The sequence below is a fragment of the Mycteria americana genome, chromosome 18, assembly GCF_035582795.1.
Source record: "Mycteria americana isolate JAX WOST 10 ecotype Jacksonville Zoo and Gardens chromosome 18, USCA_MyAme_1.0, whole genome shotgun sequence".
NCBI lineage: Eukaryota > Metazoa > Chordata > Aves > Ciconiiformes > Ciconiidae > Mycteria > Mycteria americana.
In genome coordinates, this window is record NC_134382.1 from 7423670 (window position 1) to 7451525 (window position 27856).

The window sequence follows — 27856 nt, forward strand, 5'->3', positions numbered from 1 at the left end:
AAGCACCGCTGGGTTTTTATTTCTGTGGTTAATTCCTCTTTACAGGGAAGATGAGGTCTAGGACCAGATTCACCCAGCTTGAGGGCACCGTTTGGTTAATCGAGAAGTCCCCAAGCTTGAAACGCTCCTGTGGGAGACCTTATTGCGGCCTTTCACTGCTTAAAGGGGGCAGATGAAGAAAGATGGGGACAGACTTTTTAGGAGGGCCTGTTGCAATAGGACAAGGGGTAATGGTTTTAGACTGCAAGAGGGTAGATTGAGCCTAGATATGAGGAACAATTTTTTTACGAGGAGGGTGGTGAGGCACTGGCCCAGGTTGCCCAGAGAGGTGGTGGATGCCCCATCCCTGGGAACATTCAAGGTCAGGTTGGACGGGGCTCTGAGCAACCTGATGTAGTTGAAGATGTCCCTGCTCGTTGCAGGGGGGTTGGACTGGATGGCCTGTAAAGGTCCCTTCCAACCCATTCTGTGATTCTAAGAAGAGGCGGCGGGGACCCCGCCTGCCAGGCAGCCCGCAGCCGGGCTCGCCGGGGAGCCCTCCCGCCTGCCGCGGGGGATGCCACCGCGTCCCCGGGCAGAGGCCGCTGCCCTCCCTTGCCTTCCCCTGCCCTGCCTGCCCTCCCCTGCCCCGCCTGCCTTTCCTGCCCCCCCCCTGCCTTCCCCTGCCCTCCCCTGCCCTGCCTGCCTTCCCCTGCCTGCCCCCACTCCTGCCCTCCCCTCCCCTCCCTCCCCTGCCCTGCCTGCCCTCCCGTGCCTTCCCCTCCCTCCCCTGCCTGCCCTCTCCTGCCCTGCCTGCCCCTGCCCCTGCTCCTGCCCTGCCCGCCTTCCCCTGCCCTCCCCTGCCCTGCCTGCCCCCACTCCTGCCCTCCCCTCCCCTCCCCTCCCCTGCCCTCCCCTGCCTGCCCTCCCCTGCCCTGCCTGCCCCTGCTCCTGCCCTGCCCGCCTTCCCCTGCCCTGCCTGCCCCCGCTCCTGCCCTCCCCGGCCCGCCCCCCCCCCCCGCCCTCCCCGGCCGGACCGCGGCCGCTGCCGCTCACCTGGCTCGCCCCTCCCAGCGCCGGCGCTGCCAGCCCCGAGCGGGGCGGGGGAGAGGGGCAGGAGCAGGGAACCTCGGCCGAGAGCCTCGCCCACACCCACACGAGTCACGGCGGGCGGAAGGGGAGCGTCGGCGTGACACAGGGACACGCACCAGTCTCCCGGCTCCCCGCTGCTGCTGGGCGCTGCCGGTCGCTGCCGGCATGGGGAACATAACTTGTGTGCCTCAGGCACCCGGGGGGCTCAGGGGCTCTTTCAGAAGGAAGCCTTCGCTGAAGAAAGAGTAAGTACGCTTGTTTTTACTTGGGACTGCTTTTCCAGCGGTGCTGGCTGCCCTGCTGACTTTCTCCCGTGCGATGCAACCCCGCAGAACTGGGCTAGCGGCTGAGCCCCGCTCGGGAAACCCACGAGTTATTTACACGCTCAGCAGGATCGGGCTTTTGCACGGTTTCGCAGGGTGCTGGGCAGTGCCAAACGCGATCAGCTCGCCACGAGTGCCTGGGAAGGAATTCCAGGGCTCTGCGGCGGAGTATCCCAGCGCCTCTGCCCCCGGGAGAAACGCGATTTATTTCATTTCACTTTGAAAATTAAAGCTCCCCTCTATGGGACAGGCAGGGCAAGGTGCAGAATGCCTGACGCTCCTTGTTTTGACTTGCAATTTTTTATTCACGACACCCAGAGCTGCGGTGCTGTGTTGTGAAAAAACAACAGTCGCACTCCTCTTACTTTGGAGAAAAAGCCCCAAATCCCAACGCTCTGCCCGTACGATTTGTCCTGCGTTTGTAACCCTGAAGGAAGACACAACAGAAAATGTCCGTGAAATCCTCTGGGGACTTTGGTGCTGGGCTGGCCAGGGCAGCGTTCAGGTACCGCAGCGATGGACGGCTGTCCCAAAATAGAGCCTACCAGGCGGTGCAGGGCAAGCTTCCCCGCGCGCTGCCTTTCCCACTGCCCGTGCTCCCATCGGCGCAGTGACGGTGCTGCTGCCGTTACCTGAGCACGTACGAAGCAGAGCCCTCCCCATCCTGGGCGCGCTGGGCTGGAAAGGAACCAGGGTGATCGCTCACGAACCTGCCGGTCCCATCTACGTTGGGTTCGGCGTACGTGCTGGGCTTTGAGTCAAACCCCATAAACTCTGCTAGGCTGAGGGGTTTCTAATCAAAGAGGAGACACTGAAACTGTCCCCTTGGTCTCCTGTGCTGCCATAAGTTGGGAGTAAACCTGTAGGAGTCTGTGGAGCTACTGTGGGGTAAAAGAGAGGGGATCGGTTGGGGAATTTGTACCCTGGAGGGCTGACATCAGGTGGCTGCAGTGGGGCAGCCGAGCCCCAGAGCACCTCCTGTCCCCACTGACTCCCGGCTTCCCGTGCTCGTGGCTCTCCGTGGAGGTAAGCCTGGTTGCTGCTGAACTAAACGCTGCAATCTGGTTGAAAGAGAGAGCGACTGCTGGGAAGTCCCAACAAAGCAGTCCCGGTGCTGCTTAAATGGCATCGGTAACTGCTCCTTAACGGTGCGCATGCAAGGAGAAGCTGGGGGCTTTGCTGGGAGTGGAAGGAAAGAGAGAGGAGAACCACAAAGATCGAAATAAAACCTCTTTGTGAGTATATGTTGGTGTATATGTACATATGCACCTCCGCGCCAGGGGCTTTGGAATAGTTGTCAGGACTGGATTTGGTCTTTGTATTTTGCAATGGAACATCTGGTCCCTCCGCTGATTTGGAGACACAGATGAGCCTAGCTGATCGTTTGGTTATGCAAAGACGTGTAAAAAAGCAAAGAAACACCAACAAGTGCAGCACAAATCCCATTACAATTCTCCCACACTGTTTATCAGCCCTTTGCTGGGCTGGGATGATTAGAAAGCCCGTGACAAATTGCTTACTTAGCTTTCTGGCTTCCTTATTTCTGGGAAGAATTCACTATGCATCAGCCTAGATCTGTGTTTGCATGTGTGTTTTGGTTTTTTTCTCCCCTCTGTAGACAAAATGGCAAGAAAAAACTGCCCAGCTTTTTTGGTATAGACGGACGGCAGGAGAGAGATACAACCACAGACAAAATCCTGCAGTATATTCCAGGAAAGGCAAGTACAAACACGTCCAACCTCCCTCCCCACTGCTCCCAGAGATTATTCCCACCCACCCCAAGGACAGCGCTGTGCAGAAGAGGGACGATGGGTCCGGATCTGGGGGTAGCAGCAGGTCTGTCTCAAGGAGATGCAGGTCACCCAGGAAAGGATGAGCCCTGTGCCCTTCACGGCAGCAGAGCTAGCTGCTCCAGGGTCCCCATGCAGGTGGTGAGGGGACCTGCCATCAGCCAAAACCTGTGACGGGGTGGGAGGGTCGGGCTGAGAGCGAAGCGGGCAGCACGGTGGGAATATCTCACACACCCCTTTGCTCTTGGTTGTTTTCTTTCTGGGTAGCCTGCGAAGGAAGGGAAAATCAGAGCGAGCATTCAAAGGTAGGATGATTCATTCCCACGCTGGAATGAGACGGAGCAGGCAGTGTATTAGCAATGAGCCTTGGGAAGGTAATCAGGAAGGGCAGGTCTGTCCCAGGCACGTACCAGCCTTCTGGCCATATGGCCCATTTCCCAGCACTGCTCAGGGAAAGTAGAGGTGAAATGATGAACCCCAGTATGTTTGCTCGGTCCCTTTGGGTGGGTCAGGGATGCGGACCGAGCTTCGGGGCCTGTTGGGCTGTACTGCGCGTGCATCTCCCTCGCTGCGTGGCAAATAAGCTGTGTGGATATGGGGGAAGGGGAAACTGAGGCAGAGGCTCACAGCTAGACAGAGGTGATTTCAGAGAAGGTCATCAGCAGGACATTACCTCTTGGGTTTCAAGCTGCTGGCTGGGTGTATTTCACTGGTGGTGAGGTGCTTGTCAAGGGCTTGGGGTACGGCAGGACCCAGTTCTGAGCAGCCCTGCTCATGTACTTTGGGTTCCTGCAGAGATTCAAACCTCTGCTCCCCACGAGCAGGGTCCCTGCAGTCCCTTTCCCTTCAGCTGCTCCCAGGTTGGCCCTTTCCAACCCAAAGGACCTTTGCTTTTCCTGATGTGAGCCTGAGAAGGGAGCAGGATGGGATCATACTTCTGGCTTGTGAGGTGGCCGTGAGCGAGCGCCATCCTCTCTCTCGGGCAACGTGTCCTGAACTGTACAGGTGGGAAGCACAGCAGAACTGGGACCGTTTCACAGTCCTGCCCAGTATTTGTGAGTGAGAATAACGGGCACGTGGCACGGGCATGGTTCCATCTGGGACTCAGCTGGCATCCAGAAGGATTGGGCAGCACTTGACGGGACCAGGTCCCACACAGATCCTGGATACTTCCCCTGGGGAAGCAGGGAGAGCTGTCATGTTAGTGGATCCTGGAAATCGAATCCTGCAAGCTGAGAGAAAAAAGGTCACTGAGAGATTATTCGTTCGGGAGCACAAGAGAGTGTGGGATCTCTTCAGGGAAGGAAGGAGGGTGGAGCAGTTGTTTAGATGTTACCCTCGCCTGGGGCAGATGGGATTCAGACTCCCTGCTCAGCCACAAGCTTCTTGTGTGGCCTGGAGAAAGCCTTGGCTTAGTCCCTTTCCCACTCCCGTCTTTTCAGGACAAGCCTCCGAGAGCGGGAGGTGGCCAGCTGCTGCGGGGCCAGGTTAGCGAGGAGCCGTCAGCACGGGACTCTTCCGATGCAGTCTCAGAGGAGATGGGGTCACCAAACCGCTGGGCATGGCAAGCAGTTTGGGACTGGGGCAAGTGACATCCCTGGAAACCAGGCCCCCTCTGGACCCTGCCACGGGCAGCTGGCACGCAAAGCCAGCGCCTTTTGCTCCCACCAGCCCTCTGTCCTGTTTCCCACGCATCCACGTTACGGCTTCTGCGAAGCCTAAGCACAAGCGAGGGGGAAGGATGTGCCAGAAGAGCGGTGCTTCTCATTTGCTTCTTTTATCATTAAACAGCAGCTTTCAGAGCCCCGGGGCACCAGCCTTGCAAGGCTGAGCTCTTCCTGCTGCCAGGGTTAGTGATTCAGCTGGGAGTCAGTGGGGTCTGCAGGGGCTGAGGCAGGTTAATTATTAACTTGCTCTACCTGTAGGATGAGGCATCCGAGACGGAGGGAGAGAGTGAGAGAACATGTCAGGGCACTTGCACCGCCAGACACCCGTTGCTTCGCCAAACCCTGAGAGAAACCAGGTTTCCAATGATCTGCGCTGCCTCAAACCCAGCGGGATAGCTGAGCTAACGGAAACGGTGCTAATCAGGCCGGGGCTGGGGGAGGAGGGTGCTTGCCACCAGCACAACCTAGCCAGGGGAGCAAAGAGCTGGCCGGTGAGGATTTCGGAGGAAGGATAAACGCTAGTTCCCTTTCGTTTTGGCTGCACACCGAGGCATCCCCACGGTTTCGGGGCGTGCATAGGCCAGGGAGATAAGTGATGCTTGTGGAGGAGGCTGTGACAGCTCTGGTCCCCAACCCTCACAGGACATCATGGGGTTCCCATGTCACTTTTTGGGGGATGGCCAGACGCAGGCCACGCTGGTGGTTATAAACCGTTCTCAGAGAGGGCAGGGATGCACTTGCGGGTCTGAGCCCAGAGACATCTGAGACCCAGCAGGAGCTATTTTCTCCAGAGCTTGGGTTTAGGCAAGTTGTCCGCATCCTGGGAAATTGCTGCTGTACCTAAGCAGATGATCAGGAGTTTATGGGAAGCACCGTCAACCTTACAAAGGGATTTTGTTCTGAGTGAGAAAGCCTGAGCCAGCGCTAGTCAGCCTGCTTCTCCAAGTGGGGGACAGAGAAACCATAGAAATTAGGGATGGACTAAACAGAGGAGCTCATGCCCAGTCCCCCAGGCTCCCTCTGTGGCCAGGGCAGGATGGATGACGGTGTCTGATGCCACCTCTGTGCCACCCAGTGTACGTGGCCTCGCAGAGAAAACCACGGAATCGGAGGTGGCAGCTGTGGCCGCTTTGGCTGCCCGTGCCGCCTGCCAGCCCGCTCGGCCGTGCCATTGCCTGCACGCTGCCTGGGAACCGGGGTCTGACCCTGGCCCACGGGCAGGCCAAGTCCCAGCTCTTCCTTCAGGTCCTCAGCGGGAAAAACGGGGATTGTGGTTGTGACCGTCTTGGCCGGTGTTAGAACGAAAAGCAGCAGGTAGGAGATGGGCGTCACTGCTGCCCCGGTGCAGCACAAACAGGCTGTGCTCGCTTCTGCCAAGGACTTGCGCTGCTGTCGGCTTTAATGATGTCCAGCTTCCTGCCGCTGCTCTCCTGAGATGTGGGCAGGAACCTGTGGAAAGCTGTGAGGGCGGTTCTCCTTGCACATACGCAAATGTTGTGTTCATTTTGGGCTCAACAGTTGGCACCCCAGTGAAGGACATAAAATTGCTAGAAAAAACCCAGGAGAGATCCGCCTGGTAAAAGAAAAACAAAATCCCCAAAGACCTGAACAGTCCCACTTCTTCCTGCGCAACCGCAATACCTGATCATGAGTGATAAGACTGCTGGGGCTTGAAAGACTGGTGTGGCACGGGCGGACGGGGCCGGCTGCGTGGGAGCCTGCAGCTGAAAGGGCGGCAGGAGATTTCCGTGACGTGATCCCGTTTTGTCCCTGGTCTTGGAGATGCCCCCATGCTTAGCCACTGAATCCAGCTGTCTTCTCAGTCTCTCTTGCTGCAAACCCTTGCAAGCTGGGGATGCTAGATGCTTGTTCGGGAGAGGTATTCCATTGAATTTGTTTCTTGCCACGTGAAGAGCGGCAGTGGAAGTTCTCCCTTTCTCTCCCGACCCCCTGAGGATCCCTGTGGAAGCTAGCGGGTAGGCTGAACTCTTTGCCAAAACCACTGCTGGATTCCCAGATTGCTTTTGCTTCTTGGGGTCTTACTTATTACTGGGGAATGTGGCTGTCACGTTCCAGGCAGCAGCATCGCCCGGGCAGCTGGTAGCCGGCGTTGCTGCTTATCGCTGCGTCCGTAATTTCATTACTTCATCCTCTTCCCCCTCCCTGCTGCTGGTTGCTGCCCTTATCCGAGCAGTGTTTTGTTTTTGCTGCCACAGCTGTCAGGTGATCAGTTGCTCTTTGTTCTGACAGCCGCTTGTAACACAAATGTAATCTTTTCCTATGCTTAATTGCCTCTCAGTGAGACCATTCATTGGCAGCCAGCAGGTTCCCACCTCCAGGGGACGGACAACCTGGGTACGTGTTCATGGGTGCTGCGTGGAACCGGCTGGAAAAGCTGGAGGGAGACTTTGAGCAGAGAAGGGGTTAAGCTGTGTCCTAAAAAGAGTTATCTAAATTCAGAGAGGCCCTGGAAGCAACCCCAAGCTTTGCAGGTGAAAGGGTCCCGGCAGCATCAGGTTCCTGTTACTGGTTCACCAGCTCCCCGCTGGCCTGAGCGCTGGCACGATTACGAGAGGGGTTAATCTCATGCCGGAGGGGTGAGTCATGGAGGCCCCAGCAAGACGGATCTGGTTAGCTCTGCTGGCTCTTCGTGATCACGGGGCTTACGCAGCTGTCTCCTTGGCACGGCGCACGGGGAGCGGGCACACGCGGGCCAGACAGGTCGGGCGGCGGGGAAGCAAGCGCTGGCTGCTGGAAGCCCCTGGCTGTGCGGGGTGATGGGCTGTCACGCGATCCCTCCGGAGCCCCGGCAGCCCTCGCCCTGCTCGTTCCTGGAAATGCTGTTTGGACAGAAGCGTATGAGCCCCGGGGAGCCGCATGCCACCACTACACCCGGCCTCCCAGCTCCAGCACGGCCGTGCCCTCGCTGGAAGTATCCCCAGGAAACGCAGCCGCCGGGGCTCCGAGTGGGGTCCCGCCAAGGTGGCTTCACAGCCTGGCGACTGAGCAGCCGGGCAAACCTTGCATCTCCCACCTACCTTTCTCTTTTGCTTGGGAATGAATATCCCAGAGTCTGTGACGTGTCTAACAAAGCTGATGTTTAAGACTCAGATATGCAAGTGGGGTGTAGACCTGGGGGGAATCGGTGGTGTCCGTGGCCTCGCTGGGATGCAGCCCTTCCCTTCACCCCAAGGAAATCAGCCAACCCCCAGAAAAAAACCCCGTTCTTCCCAGAGAAACTGCGGGGAGAGCTTTTCACCCCTGGGATTTCTGCAGTATCCAGACAGTGCAACAGCAGCCGCGGGCTGTGAGCAGTGCAGTGCCGTGGGGGTACGGGTTTGCACCGTTGCAGGGAAGGAAGAATTTCTGGATAACCAGAATGCAGGAAACAAGGGAACCCCCCGCCCCGAGTTCTATCTCCCTCCCACGTCAGCCCCTGCTCTCCCACAGCGCTTGCTGGCTTCCCTTAGCTTCTCGCGCCGACAATGAGCAGCTTGACGACTCAGTGCCTTGCAGCTGCTTCTATGGCTGTGGGACTCTGCCTCAAAAGTGTCTGGGCGCCTGAAAGAGCAGAACTGCACCTAGAGAAACTGAGGGGTCTGAGCAGACGGGGAGCTGAGGGATCCAGGTGGAACTAGAGCAAAGAAAACCTTTCCACTAACCCCAGTGGCAGGCAAGCTGTGTTTGCTTAGCCTTGATCGATCTTTGTTCCAGTGAATTTGATTAGGATGGCAGGAGGTCGTCCGTGGAGTTGGGAGACCCTAAATGTAGGATGTGCTTCTGCACCCCCTCTTTCCCAACCCAGAACACCTCCCTTTAGGTCAGTATCTCTCCCTGCCGAGGGAGGACAGCCTCCCAGCAGTAACCGAACCCCGGCTCCGTGCTGGCATGGAGACCCAACAACAAACAGCCCGGCCCGAGCGCCTGCCCAGGGCGCCTTTCCGAGGAAGCCCTTCTGGGAAGATGTTCTGGGAACGTCTCTTCCAGACATCAGCCCCCCACCTCCCACTGGCTCTGATTCGTTTTTCCTAAATCCTTGGTACAGAATATTCAGAACCAGGAAAACCAGAAAGAAAACTTGGACCAGAGGTTCCCCAGCCTGTTCAAGAAGGGACGAAGGAAAACGGTTGTCAGGAACCTGGGGAAAATGATCTATTACTCCAAGGTCAAGTTTAAGTTTCAGCACTGCCAGGTAAGGTGTGGTACCTGTTTGTGGGCGTTTCTCTTCCCAGGCGAGGAGTGACCCTGCAGGACTGGGAAGTAAAGAGTAATTCTGGGAAATGTGACTCATGGAGACTTCCTTGGGCTACTGCATGGCCCAGGGACTTCTGCTGCCACGCGGTGCATGGGTACCGGCTGGTGCCCACCGGCTCCCATCCCAACGGGGACCTGGGCTGTGCTTCCGTGCTCAGCTGCTGGGCTGGCAGCAGGTCCACCAGCAGAGATGCAGTGGTGGCCCTTGGATACCAAGCGACCGCTGGCTTTTCTGCGCACAGATCGGTCTGAGATGCAGAGGGAAGCTGGGAGGAGGAAGGCACCCTGACACAAACCCCAAAATGTGTCTTTTCTGCAGGAGGTGAATGACTGCTTCTTGGAGCTGTTCCAGTCTTACCTGTACTTCCAGTCTGCGGGCTCCAATGGACTCACCTACCAGGTAGGGCATCTCCCGGAGACGCTGGGGCAAGCACTGGGGAGTCGGGCAGTATGGCCAGGCTGGGGGCACTGGGTGGATGGGACGGGACAGGGCAGGGCAGGGGCACAGCTCCTGGGGCTGCTCCTCTAGGTGATCTCAGCAAGTCCCTTCCCGTGGATGCCAAGCTCCTGGGGGAAGAGAGCATTTCTTCTTAAGGACTGTACCCAGACAACCTCATTTCCACCTGGGTCCTTGGCCTTGTCTGTGGGGAGAGAGAAAGGACCCCATAGAGGTGGGAGAGGGGCTTGTGCGGGGCTGGCAGGCAGGACCAGGGGTGGGAGGTGTTTAGGCTACCACGACTTATCTTTGCGTAGAGCACCAAGCACAGAGAGCCGTGCCTTGGTAAGGGTCAGAGCTCCTGTCGCGCAAAATCCCGCTGGCCTCGGTGCCGATGGTGGACTTGGCCCTGGCTTCTGAACCAAGGGGGAGTCCTTCATCTGCGGGGCAGAGAAAGAGGCACGTGGGAGAGGGTGGAAAGAAAAACCTTGAGGGCAGCCTTGGGGAGCTATCCTAGCAAAGCATTCATCAATCTTTTAACCTGATGATGCTGGTGAATTACAAACAATAGGCTGTTTTGCACATGCAGCCAAAAAATCACAGCCGAACACACAGGAAGCCCTGAATGTGCTCTCCCTCCACGTGAGCGCGTAACTAAAACTGAGCATGGCTGTTTCGCAGATGTTCATAAAATTTGTTCCTTTTAGAAATGATTTATTTCCTTCTAGGTGACTTGAGCGTAATGCAATATGCCAATACAATCTCGAGTCATCCAGCAAGCCAGCCTTCAACTGGAAAGACACATGTCAGAATACAAACGATATTACAAAATCTCCGATCTACGTTATAAACAGTTCCTTAGATTATTAATTCTAGAGGAACTAAAAAGGAATTAATGTGCTAGTACTGGCCCCTGGACGTTGCGGCAATTAGCATCTTTTGCAGTCCTTGTTTAGAAAGCACAAACTCGTCATCTGTTCCTGTGCTTCAGTGTAGTGGGACTCTGATGAACTGGAGTAGAGAAACTGCACAGCTCAATTCTGCTTTATGGTCATTTCCATCTTCTGGCTTTCTTGTGTTAAACCAGCAATGTTTTTCTGAGGTTTCTCTTAAAACTGACAGACTTGGAATATAAAGAAAGTGTTCTAGCCAGCGTGGCAGATGATTACTGCAGTGCTGGCCCCACGGAGCCCAGGGAGCTGCCGAACCTGCTTCCTCTGCGGAGTGTGCGGGGTCAAAGTCCCAAATGTTTCCCCTCAGAGCCACGTTTTGCAGTCTAACACCGTGAGCCACAGCAGCCTGCTGGTGCCGAGTCTGGACTTCCAGTCTCCTACGGCAAAGGGGCATTCATTGCAGAGCCTGCCTGTGCCTGCCCCCCAAAATAATGGCGTTGTTCTTCTTATGCAGGGACTGCTGCCTTTGAAAGAGCTGAATGTGTGTGAAATGGAGAACGGGAAGAGCACTGGGCAGGAGGATCACGCTTTCCGCATTGCAGGTTGGTGCCTCTTCGTTGCCTTTGAACGGAGAACAGAGGGTGTGTGAATCACGACTGTCTCTGCTCTTCGTCTTGCTCTGACCTAGTCCCAGAGAAGAACCACGCTGTGGAAAGGGGTTGCAAAGAGCTCAAGCCCTTCCTCCCAGCATTTGCAATCTTTCCCTCCAAGGCTTCCCTGCTCCTAAACACCTGGGCAGATATGCCCACGCCTGCAGGCAGGGAGGGGACTGGGCAGGGAGCGCAGAGGAAGGACGGTCCTGTGCTCCAACTGGTTACGTGGGGACGCACGGTGACAGTTCCCACCTCTGCCCGGTCATTTGCTCTTTGTGCACCACATTTGAACGAAGGAAGGGAATAAAACTCCTTCTCCCACCTCTCGTTGCCGTATAAACCCCGAGGCCAGGGAGTGACTCCAAGCAGGCACGTGAACAACGCTGCGCGTGCTGATGTGTGGCACCGCTCAAGTACACGGGACGGGCACCAGTGCCGAGAGGCGACTTGCCTCTACCGATAATGCCAGGCTGGTGCTATCAGGACCCAACTTGGGTCCTGATAGCTTGGGGACCTTGTTGGTCACTTCACCAACTCTTCCCTCACCAGCACTTCTCCCTCCACAAGCTTTTTAAACTGTTCTCTGAGTGATCTTGCTTTAGAAAAGTTTTCCTGGGATAACAATCTGTCTGCAGCTTGGCTGGAGGCTTCTTTGGGCTTAGTCATTGCTGAATTACAGCAGTCGCAAGCCCCCAAGAGTAGTAGTTAAAGCATGCAGCACACGGAAGTAAGTAAATAACCCAGTAACGATACAGAGCCAAGAAAGCTCATTTGTGTCCTAGGCCCGCTGTCTATGTCCTCCGGCGTCCCCTGTTAGAGAGAAAGTTATACAGTGGCCACTCAAGCAAAAAAATGACATAAATTATAAAAAGGAGCTGGTACAAGCGACCCATCAATTTTAAGCCTGCTGAGCTGTGGTCTTGTTGCCCTGTACTAGGCAGGGCTCTCCAACCCTTTTCGGGAGTCTGTAAAATGAAGGAAAACTTCTCCCCGGCGTGACCTGTCAGGGCGTCTGCGCTGGGGTGGGTGGACTTGTTCTGCTTGTGTTAAACCACGCAGGAGTGTGGCTGGGTGGAAAATTGCCTCAAGCTTTGTTAGGTTTGTGTCCCGCTTCGGGAAAGAACAAACCAAAGCCTTTCTGGCAGAGAGCGCTGTGTATATCAGGAAGCAGTGACGTGAAGAAACCAGGGAGGTAGGGATATTTAGGATTGCCAGGAGACCAGGGGAGCAGTTTTATTTTTCTAGAGGGGGAGAAATCAAGGCACAGAGGGGCTAAGAGCCTTGTCCGTGGCCCCACACAGGGTCTGCGTGGAAGTCTTTTGTCTCATGACTCTGAGACACAGAAGACACGCATCCATTCTCTTGTGAAATCCCGCGGCATCGGTAGTTCCCCACGAACTGCGCTTTCTCGGGTAGTTCAGTACGTCGGAAGATGCCGGCCCGATCGTTGGAAGTGTGGAGGTGGAGTGTGAGAATGAAGCCCGGCAGCGTGCAGAGCCCTCCCTCGGTGCGCTGGCATGGGGAGGTGGATGGCGGCTGGCCATCACCTCGGCTTTGTGGTCCATCTCTTGCACGGCCTCTGATGCTGATGAAGTCGTTGAGCACCTTGAGTTACCTCCGCCTCACTGCAAATGTTGCAGCTTTGTAGTGTCTCCAGACAGAGAGATTTGGGTGGGAATAAACTGCTGCTGCTCCAGGAAAGGGCTTTCTTGCTTCCAGCGTTCCTCTGGAAGCGTTCACAAGGAAAGAGGAAGGACCGGGCAGAAGAAAAGAGCACGAGGGCTGGCACAAGTTGCTCAGCATGGCTGTGTCATGGCCCTGCCGCAAACATGCCCTTGGGGCTGAGGGAAACGGCAGCAACCGAATTAGCAGCAGCCTTTCAGGCTCTGCTTCTCGGCCTCCCCAGCAGCTCCTTGCACGAGCTTCAGGCATGTCTCAGGCTTCAGGCTTAGGCAGGAGTTTCTCTTCTCATTTTCTCTTCCTTTGGGGCCCTGTTTAGATGTGGCGACGTGAGCAGCCCTCAGGATACGCCTGACGGGCTGGCCTTAGAGGAGGTAGCAGAGCAAGCAGTGCCGTGCTAAGGGTCATGCCCTACCAGAAAGGTTCCCGCTGTTCGTATAAGGGCCTGGACGCCCAGAGGAGCATTCAGAGCTGCCAGAATATCTAGATAACGTCAGCACCTTTATACCCTCCTAGCAACTCTATAAAGTAGGGAATCGCTTTATCTCCATTGCAAAGACAGGGAAACCCAGGCCAGAGGAGAGAACAGAGCTCCGGAGCCGCCGTGGTACATAGACCCCTGGCTGGCCAGTAACGCTTGATGCCTAATGACTGTAATGGGTCTGAATGGAGTGACTTAGGGAGAGTCACGCAGGGAGTCTCTGCCTCAGTTTCCCCACCTCTGCTTTGTTTGTGTTAGTGCATTTCCTGGCAGACAGAGGTGTTTCAAAGTCTTAATTAACTGTTGCTCATAAATGATGCGGGAATTACAGGATGAAAGACTCCACAGAAGGGCAAAGTATCGTGCTTATCCAGTGCACTCGCTTATCTGAATACTTCTAAGTCCCGCAAAGCCAGATCTTACTGAGCATGCACCAACTACGGTTTAATATGAGATCACCGGTAAATTATTAATCATAACATACATCCTGCAGCCTGCCAGAAATTATTATTAACGTCACTAGGTTATGTCTGTAGTGAGTAGCAGAGGGTGTGTGAGACTTTTGCTCGTGCTACTAAGCAAATGATAGCCGGAAACATTACCATCAACAAGATATAGGGCTCTTCCTCCCTTCAAGGGTATGTCTGAGAGCAGCTTCAGCTTGTCTGGCACGGATTATATTTGGTGAAGCAATAAATAAGCAGTGTCAGAAAGCTACTGATGTTCTACATATTGAGTGCCAAAGTGAAACTAAGAAAGAGCACGAAACTTTTGCATTGAGTTAGGCTGTCGGCAGCAGCACGTTGTGAGAGTCTCTGCCTGCAGAGGTGCTTTTCACAAACCGTTGGGGACTTGTAAAGCTGAAATCTGTCTGCTGATCTCACGCTTGACTTTTGTGCTGTCTTTGATTTCTGTCCTCGGCCTGGTTTTGGATTGAAGAGTGACTGGCGGTCAGAGCTAGATGTGGCTGCGCGAGGAGGCGGTGAGGAGGTGCCGGAGCAGTCCCTGCCGGGTTGCTCCCCGTGAAGCGAGGCAACGTGCTGGAGGTGGTGACGGGAGGGACTGGAGCACGGTGTCAACAGAGCGACGCGCTCCCGGGCAGCCCGTGGTGCGATGTGCTGAGCATAACAGCTCTGGCCGGCTGATTGCTTGTTGGTGCTGCAATTGGTGCCCTTATCTGCTCAGCTCATCTCGTGTCCCGCATACCTAGGTCCTCTGCTGAATCCCCTTATCGTGTTCTGCCCTACTGAGTCAGAGCTGAAGCAGTGGCTTTATCACCTGGAGAAACAGATCCAGCTAAATGGAGGAAGCCTTGGCTTGCCCTTCCTCTCTCAGGTTAGTGCCTCGGGACGCTGGGGTGAGCAGCCGTTTCCCGTGCTGCGGGCTCAGAGCTCAACGACCGGGGAAGCTGGGCCAGTTGGGTGGGTGCTGCACTGCTCCTGCCGCGTTCGGTGGGAGGGATAACCTCTGCAGCCAGCCTCTCTCAGCCATTTTCGCCACATTTCTAGGCACTCGCCTAACACCTTCCTCTTCCTGAGTGCCCCGCGGGGCTCTGGGTGCCTCCTCCGGGCTGGAGAGCTTGCGGGGCTGGGGGTGGAAAGGGAGGAGAGGGGCTCTGGGTCCTCTTCCAAATGCTCCTTGCTGTGCTTGCTGCTCTTTCAGAATGCCGGGAGGAGGCGTGGGGTTACCTCCTGGCCCAATCCCCCTTTTCCGGGCCAGCTGCTCGAGCGCTTCCCTACATCAGTCGGGGAGCTGCCCCTCTGGCGTGGTGCACGGGGGTTTTGGGGCCACTCATACCCCTTCCAGCAGCTGCCGGGGCTGTGCACCGTCTGTAATTCAGCCCTTCTGACGTGTGGCAATTGACCCCTCTCCGCCAGCAGCACGTACCAGCCTTGCCAGCGTGCTGGCCTGGGCCAGGGCAGCGGCGTGGCAAGGGCCCGCGTGTGGCCCCGGCTGCCTGCTGCCTGTTTGCCAGTGCCTAGAGCTGGCCCTGGGCAATCCGCCTCACAGCTCTTGCTTCCTTTAGTTATTCCACCGCCCCTAAAATAACCACGGATAGACATGCTAATTACCTACGCTTGGCAGACATGTTCTTGCTTGGGAACTCCTTTGCCTGTGGAGGAACCGTATATTTGTGCTCAGATGGCCTTGGGCTCTTAGGTCTGTGCAACCAACGCCCGAGCGAGTGGGGGATTTCAGCGTGAATGGCAACCCCGAAGGTGTCCTGTACTGCTGAGACCTGACAACAGCTCGCCGCATTTCTGCTGCGTGCCTGTGCGCACACAGCTTCTAATTTTGGAGCTTGCCTTTTGTGCGGTCTCCTGCGAGGGAAGGGTGCAAAAAGAAAGGCTTTGCAAGAGGGTCTGGCAGGGCATGTGTGCTGAAAGGGAGACCTGCGACCCAGAGGTGCCACCACCACAGCCTCTGAAGGGTCGGGGGTGTGGGTCTGGTTCAGAGAAATTCTCACACAGTTGGCTGCTTGTGCAATTATCCGGAGTTTACAAAATATTTGTTGTGTCCAGAGTTTACAAAATATTTGGAGGAGGAGACTGGGACTGGGGCCTAGAAAACAGGACCAGATTCAAGAGACCTGTGTCCTCTTTCAGACCAGTCTCTGCGGGGTGTTTTAAAGGCAACGTACAGATGATGCTAGGTACCAAGTATGATTATTCAGCCCCAGCTGGAAAACTGGCTCCTGCACAGATTTATGTACTCTTTCTTGCTTCTGCCACGCTTGAAAAGTGTCCTGAGATGGGCCATGCGCTAGCTAAGCTCTTAGGGGAAGACATGTCTACCCTGCTTCTCAGTTCTGCTCCTGCCCCTAGAACGACTGGAAGCAGAGCTCCGTGGGGAAGGAGGAGCTGCGGTGGTCCGTGCAGAACATGCCTGTCCAGGAGTGGAGAGGGACCCAGCGGGAATCCCTAGGCGATGTCCTCTGTGTTTCCAAAGTGAAGCTTCAGCATCTGCCTTTCCAGGTAGGACACATCTCTGGGGAGCAACCTCCTGTCAGCATGGCTCAGGAAGGGCAACGGAGGGAGCGACTACCGCAGACTCCTGCCTACCTGCTGCCACCGATCCAGCAGGTCCCTCAAGGGCCCTTTTACCCGCATCCCGGTAAATGGAAAAAGGTTTGTTACCACTCCTGTGGCCCAGCAGCGGTGCTTGGGGACAGCACGTGCGTGAGCATTCGCAGGACGGGGCTGGCAGCTGGAGCTGGCAGGAATCGCCGGCGGAGCCCGGTCGCGGGGAAGCCACTCAGCCGTTTCCAGAGCCCTTGCCTCAGGCTGCTGTCAGAGAGACAAAGCCAGGGGCTCTGCAGATCTGAGCCCTCTCTGGCTCTTCACAGGGAACCCTCTTCCTCTTTACTTTCCAAGGAACAGCACGACCGGCTGTTGGTGCTTTACCCCTCCACGCTGGTGATAGTATCTGAAGAGCGCAACAGCCTCTGTTTTAAGGTAAGTTCATTTTGGAGCGCCTTCCTGCTCTCTCTCGCCCATCCGCAGCGGCTGTTTCAGCACTTCTTTGGCTTGTTGCTCCCCTCCACCTGGGTTCCGTTGTGCTCCTCACGTTGGCAAGGGCTTTCCCTCCACGCCGCTCCCTTGCCAGCTGGCAGGTGAGCAGGCAGAGGGATGTTGCAAGCTATCTTCCCATGAGAAACACCTTGCTCTCCTACAAAAGCCCGGGGGGGAAGGAGCTGGCTGCCAAGGAATCCGAGTCTCTGGAAGGAGGGAGGCTGGCATGTTTCTGTGCGGTTATGCTGGCGGAGAGCCTGGCTCGCTTGCTTGAGACAGGAGCTGGAACAGCCCCCGAGAGAGCCCCCGCGGGGCTTGGCTTCCCAGGCCCTGCTCTGTGGGACCGCTTGAAAGCAGGCAGCATCCAGGCAGCACATCTGATGCTCGTGGGGAAGGGCAGAGGCAGCGAGGCGGCTGGCGGGCAGAGAGGCGAGGCTGCTGGTGGAGGCTCCCTCTGAGGAGCAAGGGCCCTGAGCAACGTCTGGGCATGCCGGCGGAAGGGTCAACGAGGACGTGGAGGCCCGAGTGCCCCAGGAGATGCGAAAAGAGCTTCTCTAGTCCGCCGGTGTGTCTTTGCTTGTAGCAGCAATGCTGGGAGCCTCAGCACGGACGGGCAGCGGCACTGTGGGCCCTGGGAGCTGCGTTCGCATTGCTGGCAGGCTGAATGGCCCTTAAACTTGATTGCCGACATCCATCTTAGACATCATGGCAATGGCTGTTAAACAGCCCTGTGCTTTCTGGCCCTGTTTTCCCGTGCTAGAACAAATGTGCCAAAAAGAGCGCTGAACCGTCTCTGAACCTGCAGATGCGGCACCACCGGCACATGGCAGAGCAGAGCTGAGCTGCTCCTCCGGAGGAGCAGCATCCTTCTCGGTCACTGAGAGAGGAGCCGGTGACGAGAAAACCCTGCAGGGATTGAGGGCTTGCGAAATTCAGTGTGAACTCACTGGGGTCCTTCTTCACATGATTTCTCCACGTCCACCTCAGGCCCCGAGCCACGCAGGCTGCTTTTAATTCAAGGGGTACCCCTGGGAAGACCCGCGTAGGGCATCTCCCTGGCCAGAGGAGACGGCTGTGCCTGCAACGGGAAGGGTGTGAGGAGGGACACGTGCCAGCGAGAGCTCTCCGCCGTCCCCAGTGCAACAGCGGAGGGTGTTTTCCAGCAGCTGGTGGCTTGTGTGACACACCTCAGACGGAGCTTGTTTTCGGGAACATGTTGGTTGCAGCTCCTGGGAATGGGGCACCACGTAAGGGGGCCTTGGGCTGGGCTCTCAGCTTAACTCATCTCTTTTGAAACCTTAAACCAGATTTGTCTGCCCTGTCCGCGCAACGTTCCCTTCCCACGGTGCATGAGTGTTGGTCCCCAGGCGTCTCGCTCGCTGGGGTAATGGCAGGGCTCCGTGTAGCCGAGCGCAGGCAGGAGGTGATTCACCAGCCTGTGACACTGCAGTGGGAACCTGATTTTCCACAGGCATGTCAGGGCACAGGAGCCTTCTCAGAGGGCTTCTGCAAATTAACTTCCCTTCCCTGCGAGCAGATGCTGAGCCCTACAATTTGTGTGTGAAGGAATAGCCTGGCCCTTTTGTTCTTCAGTTTCATACAAACCACAGGAGCTGCCGCTGCCAAGTTTGTGCGTGGGGCAGGGAAGGGGAAGGCAGGGGCTGATCCTGCCAGGATGGGGCTCACCCAAAGCGGCAGGCTCTGGCTCACCGATGGTGGGAAAAGGCCCTGGGCGAGGCGTAAATGGGCGATGGGGGGAGCTGCTGGGGGGGGGCAGGTTCACGCCGTGCCTGGGGGAGGACGGAGGGGCTCTCTGCAGCCGCCGCGCGTGTTATTTGCGGGAAGCTGCTGCGCTTCCCTAGGTGGGACTCTAGCCCCCGGGTGTTTCAGCCCCCTCCCGCGGACAGGGGCCCGTTGCTTTGGGGAGGACGGGGCACCGGGCGCCGGGGGGAAGCCCTGCGCAGTTGTCCTCGGTGGCAGGAGGGCTCGCTCGAGCGTGCCGGAGAGCTGAGGAGCAGCCGGAGCAGGTGGCCCCGGCCCCCTCCGCACGCAGCCTTGCGGCACCCGCGCCAGCTGAAGCGTCAAAGTCCATTTCTTACAGCGGCAGGGGAAAACGAGTCACGGAGCGTTGCATGAGCTTTCCCTCCCAAGGTCAGCCTTCCTGTACTGCTCAGCCCCATAAATCACTTTCGGTGCAGGAGAAATACCGCAGGAGCCTGCGTGTGCCCACAGGCTATTGCAGAGAGGCAGCTGGCCAGCACAAGCCACGGACGACGCCCGGCTGGGCTCCGCGTTTGTCTTGTGGCAAAGCTGTCACGTCAGCCGCATTCCCCAGAGCCTGTGCAGCTGGGACAGCTTTGCAGCGAGGACATGATGAGGGGTTCTGCTAGACACCTTATTTTGCAGCCCGTAAACTTAGGCAAATGAATCCTAACTGACGGCACCTTTTGAGAGGACCTGCGGCTAAACGACGGGGCTTTGCTCCCGCGTTCTGTGCTTCCTCCGCTGCCGGGCATGGGGGAGAGCGGCGTGAGGTGGGAACTTCGTTTCCCGAGCGCTCCCCAGACCCCGTGTTTGCCATCCTGGCCAGGAGCTGCTCCCAGGGCCGTTGCCACCAGCTGCCCCTGCCTAGTGCTCCGTGCCCACGGACGGGGTGAGGGTGACATCCAGGTGAGGTGACCAGGGACTTAAGGAGCAAAGAAACTCAGTTTCCCCCTGCTCAGAGAAAGAGATGAGAAGCAAAGCAATGAGCTCAGCTGCGAGATGGTTCCAGTGTAAAATCTGCTTCAGCTGTTCTCCCAGGACTGTTCTTGTTCCACTTACGTAAGGAAAATTCGGCTTGGGGAGCCCCAAAGAAAGCGGAGACCTAGGTCGTAATTCAGTGTTGACAAACCCTTGGCCCTTCTGCCAGGTCGCCCATCACAGAGAATTAAACTGTCAGCGGTGACACTTAAAGGACATTAGAATCACAGAATCACAGAATCGTTTCGGTTGGAAAAGACAGCTGGCAGCAGAGCGGGGCTCTGACGCTGGGCTGAGATGGGGGGCAGCTGCAGGAGCAGAGGAGGTCTGGATGCTGCTGCCTGTTCCTGCCCGTGCCGCAGAGCTCACCGGAGAGCTGGGCCTGGCACAGACCAGCGCCAGTGGCAGATGTGGGGACGACCAAGGGACGCCGGGTTACGGCAGAGAGGACAGCGGTGGATGTGCGTGCAAAGGCACTATTGCACTTAGAGGCAATAGCGCGTGGTATCTTCTAACTCCCGTCTTTCCAGGGGCTGGGAATAGGCTGCTTTAGCTTCTCTGCCCCAGCTCCCTGCTAAGAGGAATATAGAGGCAGCGCCTGCCAGGGGCAAACCCCCTCCGGTCGCAGGAGTGGCATTCACAACTGTGCCGGGTAGCACAAGAGCTCACGTTTCACCAGCTGGCATTTACAGGGCTCAACCCTGTCGTTGTAAGACTTTGCGGGGTATGGATTGTGGGGATTCCTCTTTGCAAGGCTGGAAATCCCAATCCAGCAACTGAAACCATGTTCAGGACCAAGTCTGCAAAATTTTCTGGCGAGATCGGCCATTGAACTACGGGAAACTTTTGAAAAGAGAACTAGAAAGGAAGGAGTGTTTTTTCTGAGCTCAGATCTCAGGAAGGACTTTGTAAGAACAAAGCTTACAGAAATGGCTCGTGCAGTCGCGCTGGCTTCAGAGGCTTCGTTCCTGCAATAAGGCTGGTGGTGGGAGAGGGAGGTGTGAGCGGGGAGGGGGAATTTACTGGGGCAAGGCCGAGTCGATCTGCTGGAGACTGAGTTCTCCAACGTACCTGTGCCCCACACCTATGAGAGTACAGAGGTACCCAAGTCCTCACCCAGAGGAGCAGCAGCTTGGGTGCCTCTCGTCTCCTGCAGACCTAGCCTAGGGGATTTAGGCACCGAGCTTCCCCTTCCCCGCAGAGGACCCCGAGGGGGTGGCCAGCGGGGCCGAGTCGCACCTTCTCCCCATGCCGCGCGAAGGGCAGCCAGGCTCCCGCCAGCCTCGCCCCGTCCTCGCCGCTGGCCCTGCGCTGAGGGCTCCCCTCCTCGTCCTCGTGGCAAAACTTTGCAGTAGGCTCCTAAAGCCTCTTGGCTTCCCTGACGGGAAAGCCCCTGGAGAAGCGGAGTTTCGCCAGCCGGGTGCCTGCAGAGGCTCCAGCCCTCCAGCCCGTCGTCCTCCCCACCCTGCCTGTCTGCCGTACGGCACGGACTGTGAGCTGTGCCTAAGGTCCTAAGCCTGCTTCTCTCTCTGACAGGGCGAGCTGCCACTCAACGCCATCCAAGTGCTTTTTGAAGAGAACGAGAAAACCTCCTTTTTAATAGAAGGTGCGTGTCCAGCATGCCGAGGGGTGTGCTGGCAGCAGCCACGGAGGTCTCTGGGGTCGGGCTGGTTTCGCTAAGCCGCTGTGGCCATCTTCCTGGCTGTGCTCACTCACGCCGGCAGCCAAGCTCTGTGAAATGAACTGCTTGGAAATCTCGGACCGTCTGTGCCCTGGCTGTGCTGCAGAGCCTGGCTTTGCTGGCAGGGAGAGGCTGTGAGCCAGCGGCAGCGCTTGCACCCGGGGCTGCGCTTGCCACAGCGCGGCTGCACGGGTTCCCCCTCATTTAGATCTGGCCCGTGTTTGCCCCTGTCCTACGTTCAGCCGGGTGCAAATGGTCAGCACCGAAGGCAGAGCGTTCCCGTTGTCCCTGCACCGGTGTCGGGATCTCCAGACCCTGGGAGAACGTGGGGAGGGATGGAGCGAGGGGATTCCCGCGGGTTCCCGAAGGAAGCGACACAGAGTGTCCGTCGAGGCCAGTAACGGCAGTGCGTGATGTTTTTACAGGCCGACTCATCAATTCGATCCGGGTGATCTGCCGCAGCTATGATGATTACCAGGAGTGGCTCTACTGTCTCAAAACAGCCCAGTTTCGAAACGCCGACTCCTCCCTCTCTGGATCGGAGAGTTTCTCGGGATCAAAGCCGCCACACCCCGGCCAGGTAACAGATGTTGTGGGTTTGCATGGTCATCAGTAGATGTCTCCCAGGACTCCCGTCTGTCCTGCCTCTGGCCACGTGTGAGCACTCTTGTGACACAACAGACTTTGCTTCAAGTTCCCCGCTCGAAGGCTGTCGTGAAGTTGCTGGTCCCTGCAAATTATTTTGAAGCCCTGTGTTACATTATATAGGCGTGTGTTATGTTACCTTCCTTCAAAAGCAGACCCCTGGCCATAGGCTGTGGCCGTGTTGTGCAGCGAGGCATTGGCACAAGGACATTAACAGGGTCTTGCAAGGAAGGGGAGACCCGCCCTGCCAGCACTGCAGCCAGGATGGGGTCAGGGTGCCTGGGCACCCTTCACCCCGCGGCCAGCCCTCGTCGTTCGCCCCGTCGCCCCCGCAAGCCGGGCTCAGCCACCCGCTCAGCCCTAGAGGGCAGCAGACCCCGCCGCACCGGGCACGGCCGCCCGGGCAGCTGCTCGCCATGCGGGCACAGCCCGGGCCCAGCTCTGACCCCGGCGTGTGGGCACGGAGGGCTGGGCTGGGCTGGCCCAGCGACGCGCAGGCGGGAGATGGGGCTGGGGAGGGCTGTGCCTGCAGCCAGGCGGAGGGCTCTTCCTACCTGCTGTTCTTCTCCCCCGTCTAGTTTGCCGGCAGCGGGAGAGGGTCGCTCACTTCTGACGGCCGTACGAACTCCTGGGCGTCGGGAGGGAGAGTGGCCACCTTAACGCACCTCTCCCAGAACAGCGGCTCTCTCCCTGATGGACAGTCCTTCGTGCTGATGCCCGAGAGCAGGGTGCTCGAAGACCCCCACTCCCCTGGCTATTCCCAGCCTCTCCACGTAAGCGAACCCCCAAAAGCCTGGGGCGCGTGTGGGGACAGACACAGCCTTTGAGTGGGGCGGTCTATCCGGGTGCCCAGAGGGGCTGAGCTGGGGTGGTCAGTGCTTGCTAGGCGGCACGGCAAACCCACGCCCGGAGCCTGTATTTCTCCTGGCTCAGCTTTGTCATTGCTGATAAAGGAAAAGGCTGCTGAAGGCTCCCACCCCAGTACTCCACTCTGCGTAAGGATTGTTTGTACAGATTGCAAAAGGGCAAATGGGACTGTTCAAGGGTCAGGAAATCCCAAAGTAAAAGCCCGCGGGTGGGTGGGGGTGACGGGCTCGGCAGGGCTTTGCTCTGACCCTGCGCGGCATTCGTACGTCCACGGGCGTGCGCGTGCGGGGCCCGGGCCCGGCCGCAGGACCACGCGGATGCGCGAGCGCAGCGCGGCGCCGGCAGCGGCAGCCCTAGCAGGGGAGTGCCTTGCCTTGGCTGCTGCGGGGTCTGCGTACCCGGGGCTGGCCTGAGGAGAGCCAGCCCCGGGGTCCGTCTTCTCGTTTCAGTGCCTGGCACAGGCCAGCTGGCCAAGCACGGGGCTGCCCGCGCAGGACCTGCGGAGGGGGGGCAGCGCCAGGAAGTCCAAGGGCAAATGTGGGCCTTGTGGCCAGCCGCTGCCCGGCCAGGACACAGAGAGGACCATCTGCAGCCTCATTCCCGAAAACCCCAATGGCGAGCTCCTGTCCTCAGCGTACCACGAGCTGTACTCCGCGCACGGCTCGCAGCGTCACCCTGCAGCTCCCCTGGACCCGAGCCATGTAAGGGGGCTGGGACGCGGTGGGGCTGCCCTCCTGCCTGGGAAGGGTCGAGCAGCGGAGGAACTGGTGCACGGTTCGCATATTCCTTACGGTGCCGCTTGCAGGAATAGCTGCCTCGGCAGGTGCTCTAGGGCAGACGTGAAACCCGTTTCCATTTGAAAATGGCCCACGGGAGGTGAGGTTAAACACAGCAAATGGAGCAACGTCTCTTGGAGCCCTGAGACGCTGGGCACTAATTCCGGAGGCAACAAGAGCACCAGTGCTCTGCAAGTAGGCGCGTTATTACTTCATAGGACACAGCCTCTTCTTCTGAGGGCTTTCCAGCACGTGGCCGTCGCTGGTTTAGCGTGTGAAGCCACGTTTCCCTCCTCCCCTCAGCCTCAACGAGCGCGCATCTGCCTTACGCCCAGGGAAGTGCCCTCGTTAGCACAGAGGGCTACAGCCGGGAGTCAGCCTCGCCGTCCCTCACGGCTGAGCAGCATCTGGGGACTTGAATTGCAGGGAGATTCCCCGCTCCGATCCCTCCTGGGGATGAATTGCAAGTAGGGAACAGCATCTCACGTTCCTGTTTCAATTCTGCCTTTTAGCTGAGCAGATGGAGCTTGGTGGGAAGTCAGCCCTCGACGGCTTCCAGCTCCCTGGAGAAGCCGGCCGTACCCCGCTCCCCCTTGTACGCTGACCCCTATACGCCCAGCTCCCCCAGCAGTCGCAGCATGGCAGGCTCCAGCTTCTTGGAAGAGGTACCCGCGCGTTTGCCGCTGGTTACTGCCCTGGCTCAGCACACAGGCTTTTGGCTCCAGAAATCGTGCCTCGGGCCATTTCTTTTCCTGCTGTCTGCCTGAGCGGGATGTGGAAACGCGAGGCCTGCATTTCGGGGTGGGGCAGGGCACCGCATAGTTCTCTCTTTTTTCAAGCCGGGATAGAGTCAGAGGGTTACAGGTTTCCCCTGTCTTATCACTGGATGCCAGCGTCACAACAATCCCAGGAAGAGCCAGAAACCGCAAAACAAAGGCAGAGACTGAGATGCGATCCAGTCTACAGAAACTAGAGATGAGTCAGACACAGAAACCACTTTATCCACCCCCAAAAATTCCAGCCGTGATAACTGAGTGCCTGTTCAAGGCTACGTTTCTAGTTTTGCGCATCTCTTGGGAAAAGACTGTTTCTGAGTCTGTGGCTGAAGCCCTCCCTTCCCTCGGAGGGTTCTTCCTAACTGCTCCCTGTCCTGCCTCGTCCCCTGAGCTGCCGGTAGGTTTCATCCTACTACCTTCACGTCTGGCCAACTTCCACTGCCTCTGTGGGTCATTGCGAGGGACCCGTAGCCATCCTTCGTTTCCCATCTAAGGCCTTCAGGACTGGAATGTAGTAGAATTTGCAAGGTAGGCAGAAAACCTTGGTTTGCCTAAGTCTGTTCACAGCAGGGCTGGCTTACGGGTGGGAAGCAGCAGGTGAGCGTTGCCCAGCTCTCCATAGCGGGGATCAAATCGGGGCTTTGTTTTGGTTAAGTTCCTGCAGTGTCACGGACAGATGGGCTCAGCACAGGCGGACGGATGCCCGGCTGTCCCGGCACCCCAGCATCTCTCTCTGCAGAAGAGGAACTGCCAGCCCCTGCCCAGCGGTCACTGCAGGGAGCTGCCTGCGGCTCCGAGCTACAGCACGTCCGGCACCTCATGCCGTCTTCAGCTGCAGCCTCTTGCTGATGCTTCTTATCTGGAAGATGTGAGTTTGTAAACGCAGCCCTAGTGCCCCACGCTGCGCAGGCTGCGGGGGAATACAGGGGGGTGCAGGGGTCCCGGCTTGCCTTTCTCCGGGCTGGAAGAGTGGTCAGTCACTGCAGGGCTCTGAGCCCTTTGCTCTGTGATGGGGTGCATCGTGGGGAGCAGGGATGGGGGACCCAACAGAGGGCTGATTCCTGGTGTGCAGTATCCCAGGACTGCAGTGCTAAGTCATCCTCATCAGTGCATCTCTTTCTTTTCAGGTCTCTTCCCTGCGAGAGGAACATCTGGGCCCTTCGTTGCAGCCACCAGGTGAGACTCTGGGGAGGTTGCTTGGGTGCTGCAGCCCACCCCGCCTCGCCGGCGTCTGTCTCCGTAAGTGTCACGGAAAGCAGGGCTGAGAAGGCGCGTGGGGGCTCGTGCATGCCCTTCCTTCCTCCTGCTTCCCCGTGGTGGGACCGAGTCTGTCACCCTGCCCCTTGCCTGCGTGCGTCTGGTGGAGGCCGTCGCTTTGGCTTCCGCTCGCTGCCCACCAGCTCTGCCCACCCGTCACACGTGGGGGCTGGGGGTTTGTTCTGTGGCACGCTTGCAGCTTCCGCCGCTGTGCTCAGATCTAGTCGCCTCTGGACTGCGATTTTGCTGACCCTCGTGCGTTCTCTCTGCTGGCGAAGGAGAAGGCAGCCACTGGGTTGCTCAAGAGCTCTCTGAGCGCTTTGCTCTGGTTTTCTGCAGATGGGCATTTTGGCACTTACGACCTGCCGGAGGCCAGCTGCCCACGCCGCGACTCCGCAGCCTACCATGACTACGCCGAGCTCCAGAGCTTCCAGAGCGACTTCAGCTACGACAACCTGTGGGAAGCCGAGGCGAAGGAGCCGGGCACCCCGCGCGCCTCCCCGTCTCCCAGCCAGCGGTTTTACCAAGCCTGAGGAAGGCCCCTACAGCCAGGCACAGAAAAGCCCCCGGGCCCTTTTCTCACTGGGCTTCCCTCCAGGGTGAGGAGCCTGGGGCGTACAAAGCAAAGGGAAGGGCTCTGCTCTGCGGACGGCTGGTTCCCACATCCTGGCAGGTCCAGAGTTCCAAACTTCTCCCCTAAATCTGAGGATGGGGGTAAAGCACAAAAGCGACAGCCTCTGCGGCCCCGGAGGAGCAGCGTGTGTGCCGTGCTAAGGAGCACGGTCTGCGGCTGCCCTGGCTCGGGGAGCCCTGGCTAGGGAACAGCGTTGCCCCCCTGAAAATAAAAGGAAGAACAAAAAGCTGGTCAGGCTCCCTCAGATAAAAGGGACTGGGTGTTCAGATGGAGCAGTCACTCAAAGGCCAAAGAAAAAGGCTGGTTGTTGGCTGGGTTAGTTTGATCATCTCCCTTTTTACCAGAGCCCTCAGGCTGGTCACTTTGAGGGTCCACTGATCCCTGAGAATAGCTTTGAAGCCAAACCTTCCCCCAGTGAGCTCTGAAGTCTGCAAAGATGCATGAGCCATGCCCCGTCGTGGTATATAAGGTTGGAAGCAATAGCTGTGCTCGTAGGGTTGTCTTCCTGCAAGATCAGAGTTATCTGACAGAGATGGAGAAAAAAATCCAGATCTGGGCAGAATGGGATGTTCTTTTCACTTTATGCAAAAAATTCTTTCCTGCCAGTGCTGGCTCCAAACCGCGGTGGTGACCTGCGATATTATGAGCCTGACACCTTGGCAGATGGAATCAAGAAACGTGCTGCCAGCAAATATGCCGAGTGGCTTGTGTTTACCAAGGTCTTCCCTGGAGAGGATGCCCTAGATTCCTCTGACGGGAGCGCATCCTTTCCTCCCACCCCTCTGTACGTTACTGGACTTGCACTGAATGCTGCCTACGAATATCCAGGCAGGGAGGGAAGGAGGGAAATTCACTGCAAGCCAAACTCCAGTACAGCCTTAACACTCCAGTGATCCGAGCAATGCCAGCGTGGGCTGCAGCCTCTCTCTTCCCCCCTCCTGAGCAGCAGCAAGACCAGGGCACAAACAACAGGGGACAGAGTCTCAGTGCTATCATTTTCCAGCCTCTTAGGCCAGATCCTTTAGCACATATAAGGTCAGCAGCAAATCCAGATGTTTTTACCTGAGGCTCTAAATTCTTAACCTTTGTTCCCTAAAGAGGCTGCAAACCAAACATATTAACAAAATCTCTATTTTCATTCTTTCACTGGTGCAAACAAAACAATCCAGGAGCTCTTTGTACTTGAATATCTACGTATTACATTGTACTTTTTTTTTTTTTCCCCGAAGGTATCCAACAAAGTTTACATGTAAGGTTTGAGTGGATTATATGTATTTAACGTGTAAATGTGGCAGAGTTGAAGATCTATTTAATTTTCTAGCTGTGGATGACGTTCCGTACTGTAGAATGGGCAGCTGTCTGCACATTCGCGTGTGTGTTGGTTTGGGTCTTCTAGCTGTTATCGTTTTGTTTCAGGTTTACTTTCATTTTGGGACGATTTGTATCTAATAACTTAACCCCCAAAGGATCTATTTATTCAGAACAGAATTGCACTAGGGAACATCAGCAGCACGTAGTATGCTGGGAGGCAGCCATGCTCATGAGCTCCTCTGAACACGTTGACTTTGAAGATGGTCACCATGATCTTTTTAATTGGGTTTCAACAGTGATATCTGCAATGTATCAAAAGGGAAAAGCCCCTCCCTATTGCTGTAAAAGTTCCCTGGTGGGTTTCTGTGAGACTGGGCAATTGCAATACACGTTCTTCTGGAATACTC

At 57.2% G+C, this 27856-nt stretch overlaps 1 protein-coding gene across 1 annotated transcript; it reads left to right on the top strand.

The window, feature by feature from the left end:
* Nucleotides 1-1190: 1190 nt before the first annotated feature.
* Nucleotides 1191-27826, top strand: PLEKHN1 (pleckstrin homology domain containing N1). The gene is made up of 16 exons (XM_075520720.1): nucleotides 1191-1316; nucleotides 3013-3112; nucleotides 8897-9043; nucleotides 9425-9505; nucleotides 10949-11036; nucleotides 14459-14583; nucleotides 16074-16223; nucleotides 16623-16703; nucleotides 21039-21108; nucleotides 21609-21763; nucleotides 22407-22601; nucleotides 23145-23396; nucleotides 23984-24136; nucleotides 24903-25115; nucleotides 25375-25423; nucleotides 25844-27826. The coding sequence occupies exons 1-16, from the start codon at nucleotides 1237-1239 to the stop codon at nucleotides 26035-26037; spliced, it is 2133 nt and encodes a 710-aa protein (XP_075376835.1). The 5' UTR covers nucleotides 1191-1236; the 3' UTR covers nucleotides 26038-27826.
* Nucleotides 27827-27856: the final 30 nt, after the last annotated feature.

Excerpts from the sequence above, each read along its gene's own strand:
- PLEKHN1 (XM_075520720.1), top strand. The coding sequence starts at position 1,237 with ATGGGGAACATAACTTGTGTGCCTCAGGCACCCGGGGGGCTCAGGGGC. Across the intron at positions 14,584-16,073 it reads GCTTGCCCTTCCTCTCTCAG|AACGACTGGAAGCAGAGCTC; the intron begins GTTAGTGCCTCG and ends TCCTGCCCCTAG. Across the intron at positions 25,116-25,374 it reads ATGCTTCTTATCTGGAAGAT|GTCTCTTCCCTGCGAGAGGA; the intron begins GTGAGTTTGTAA and ends CTTTCTTTTCAG.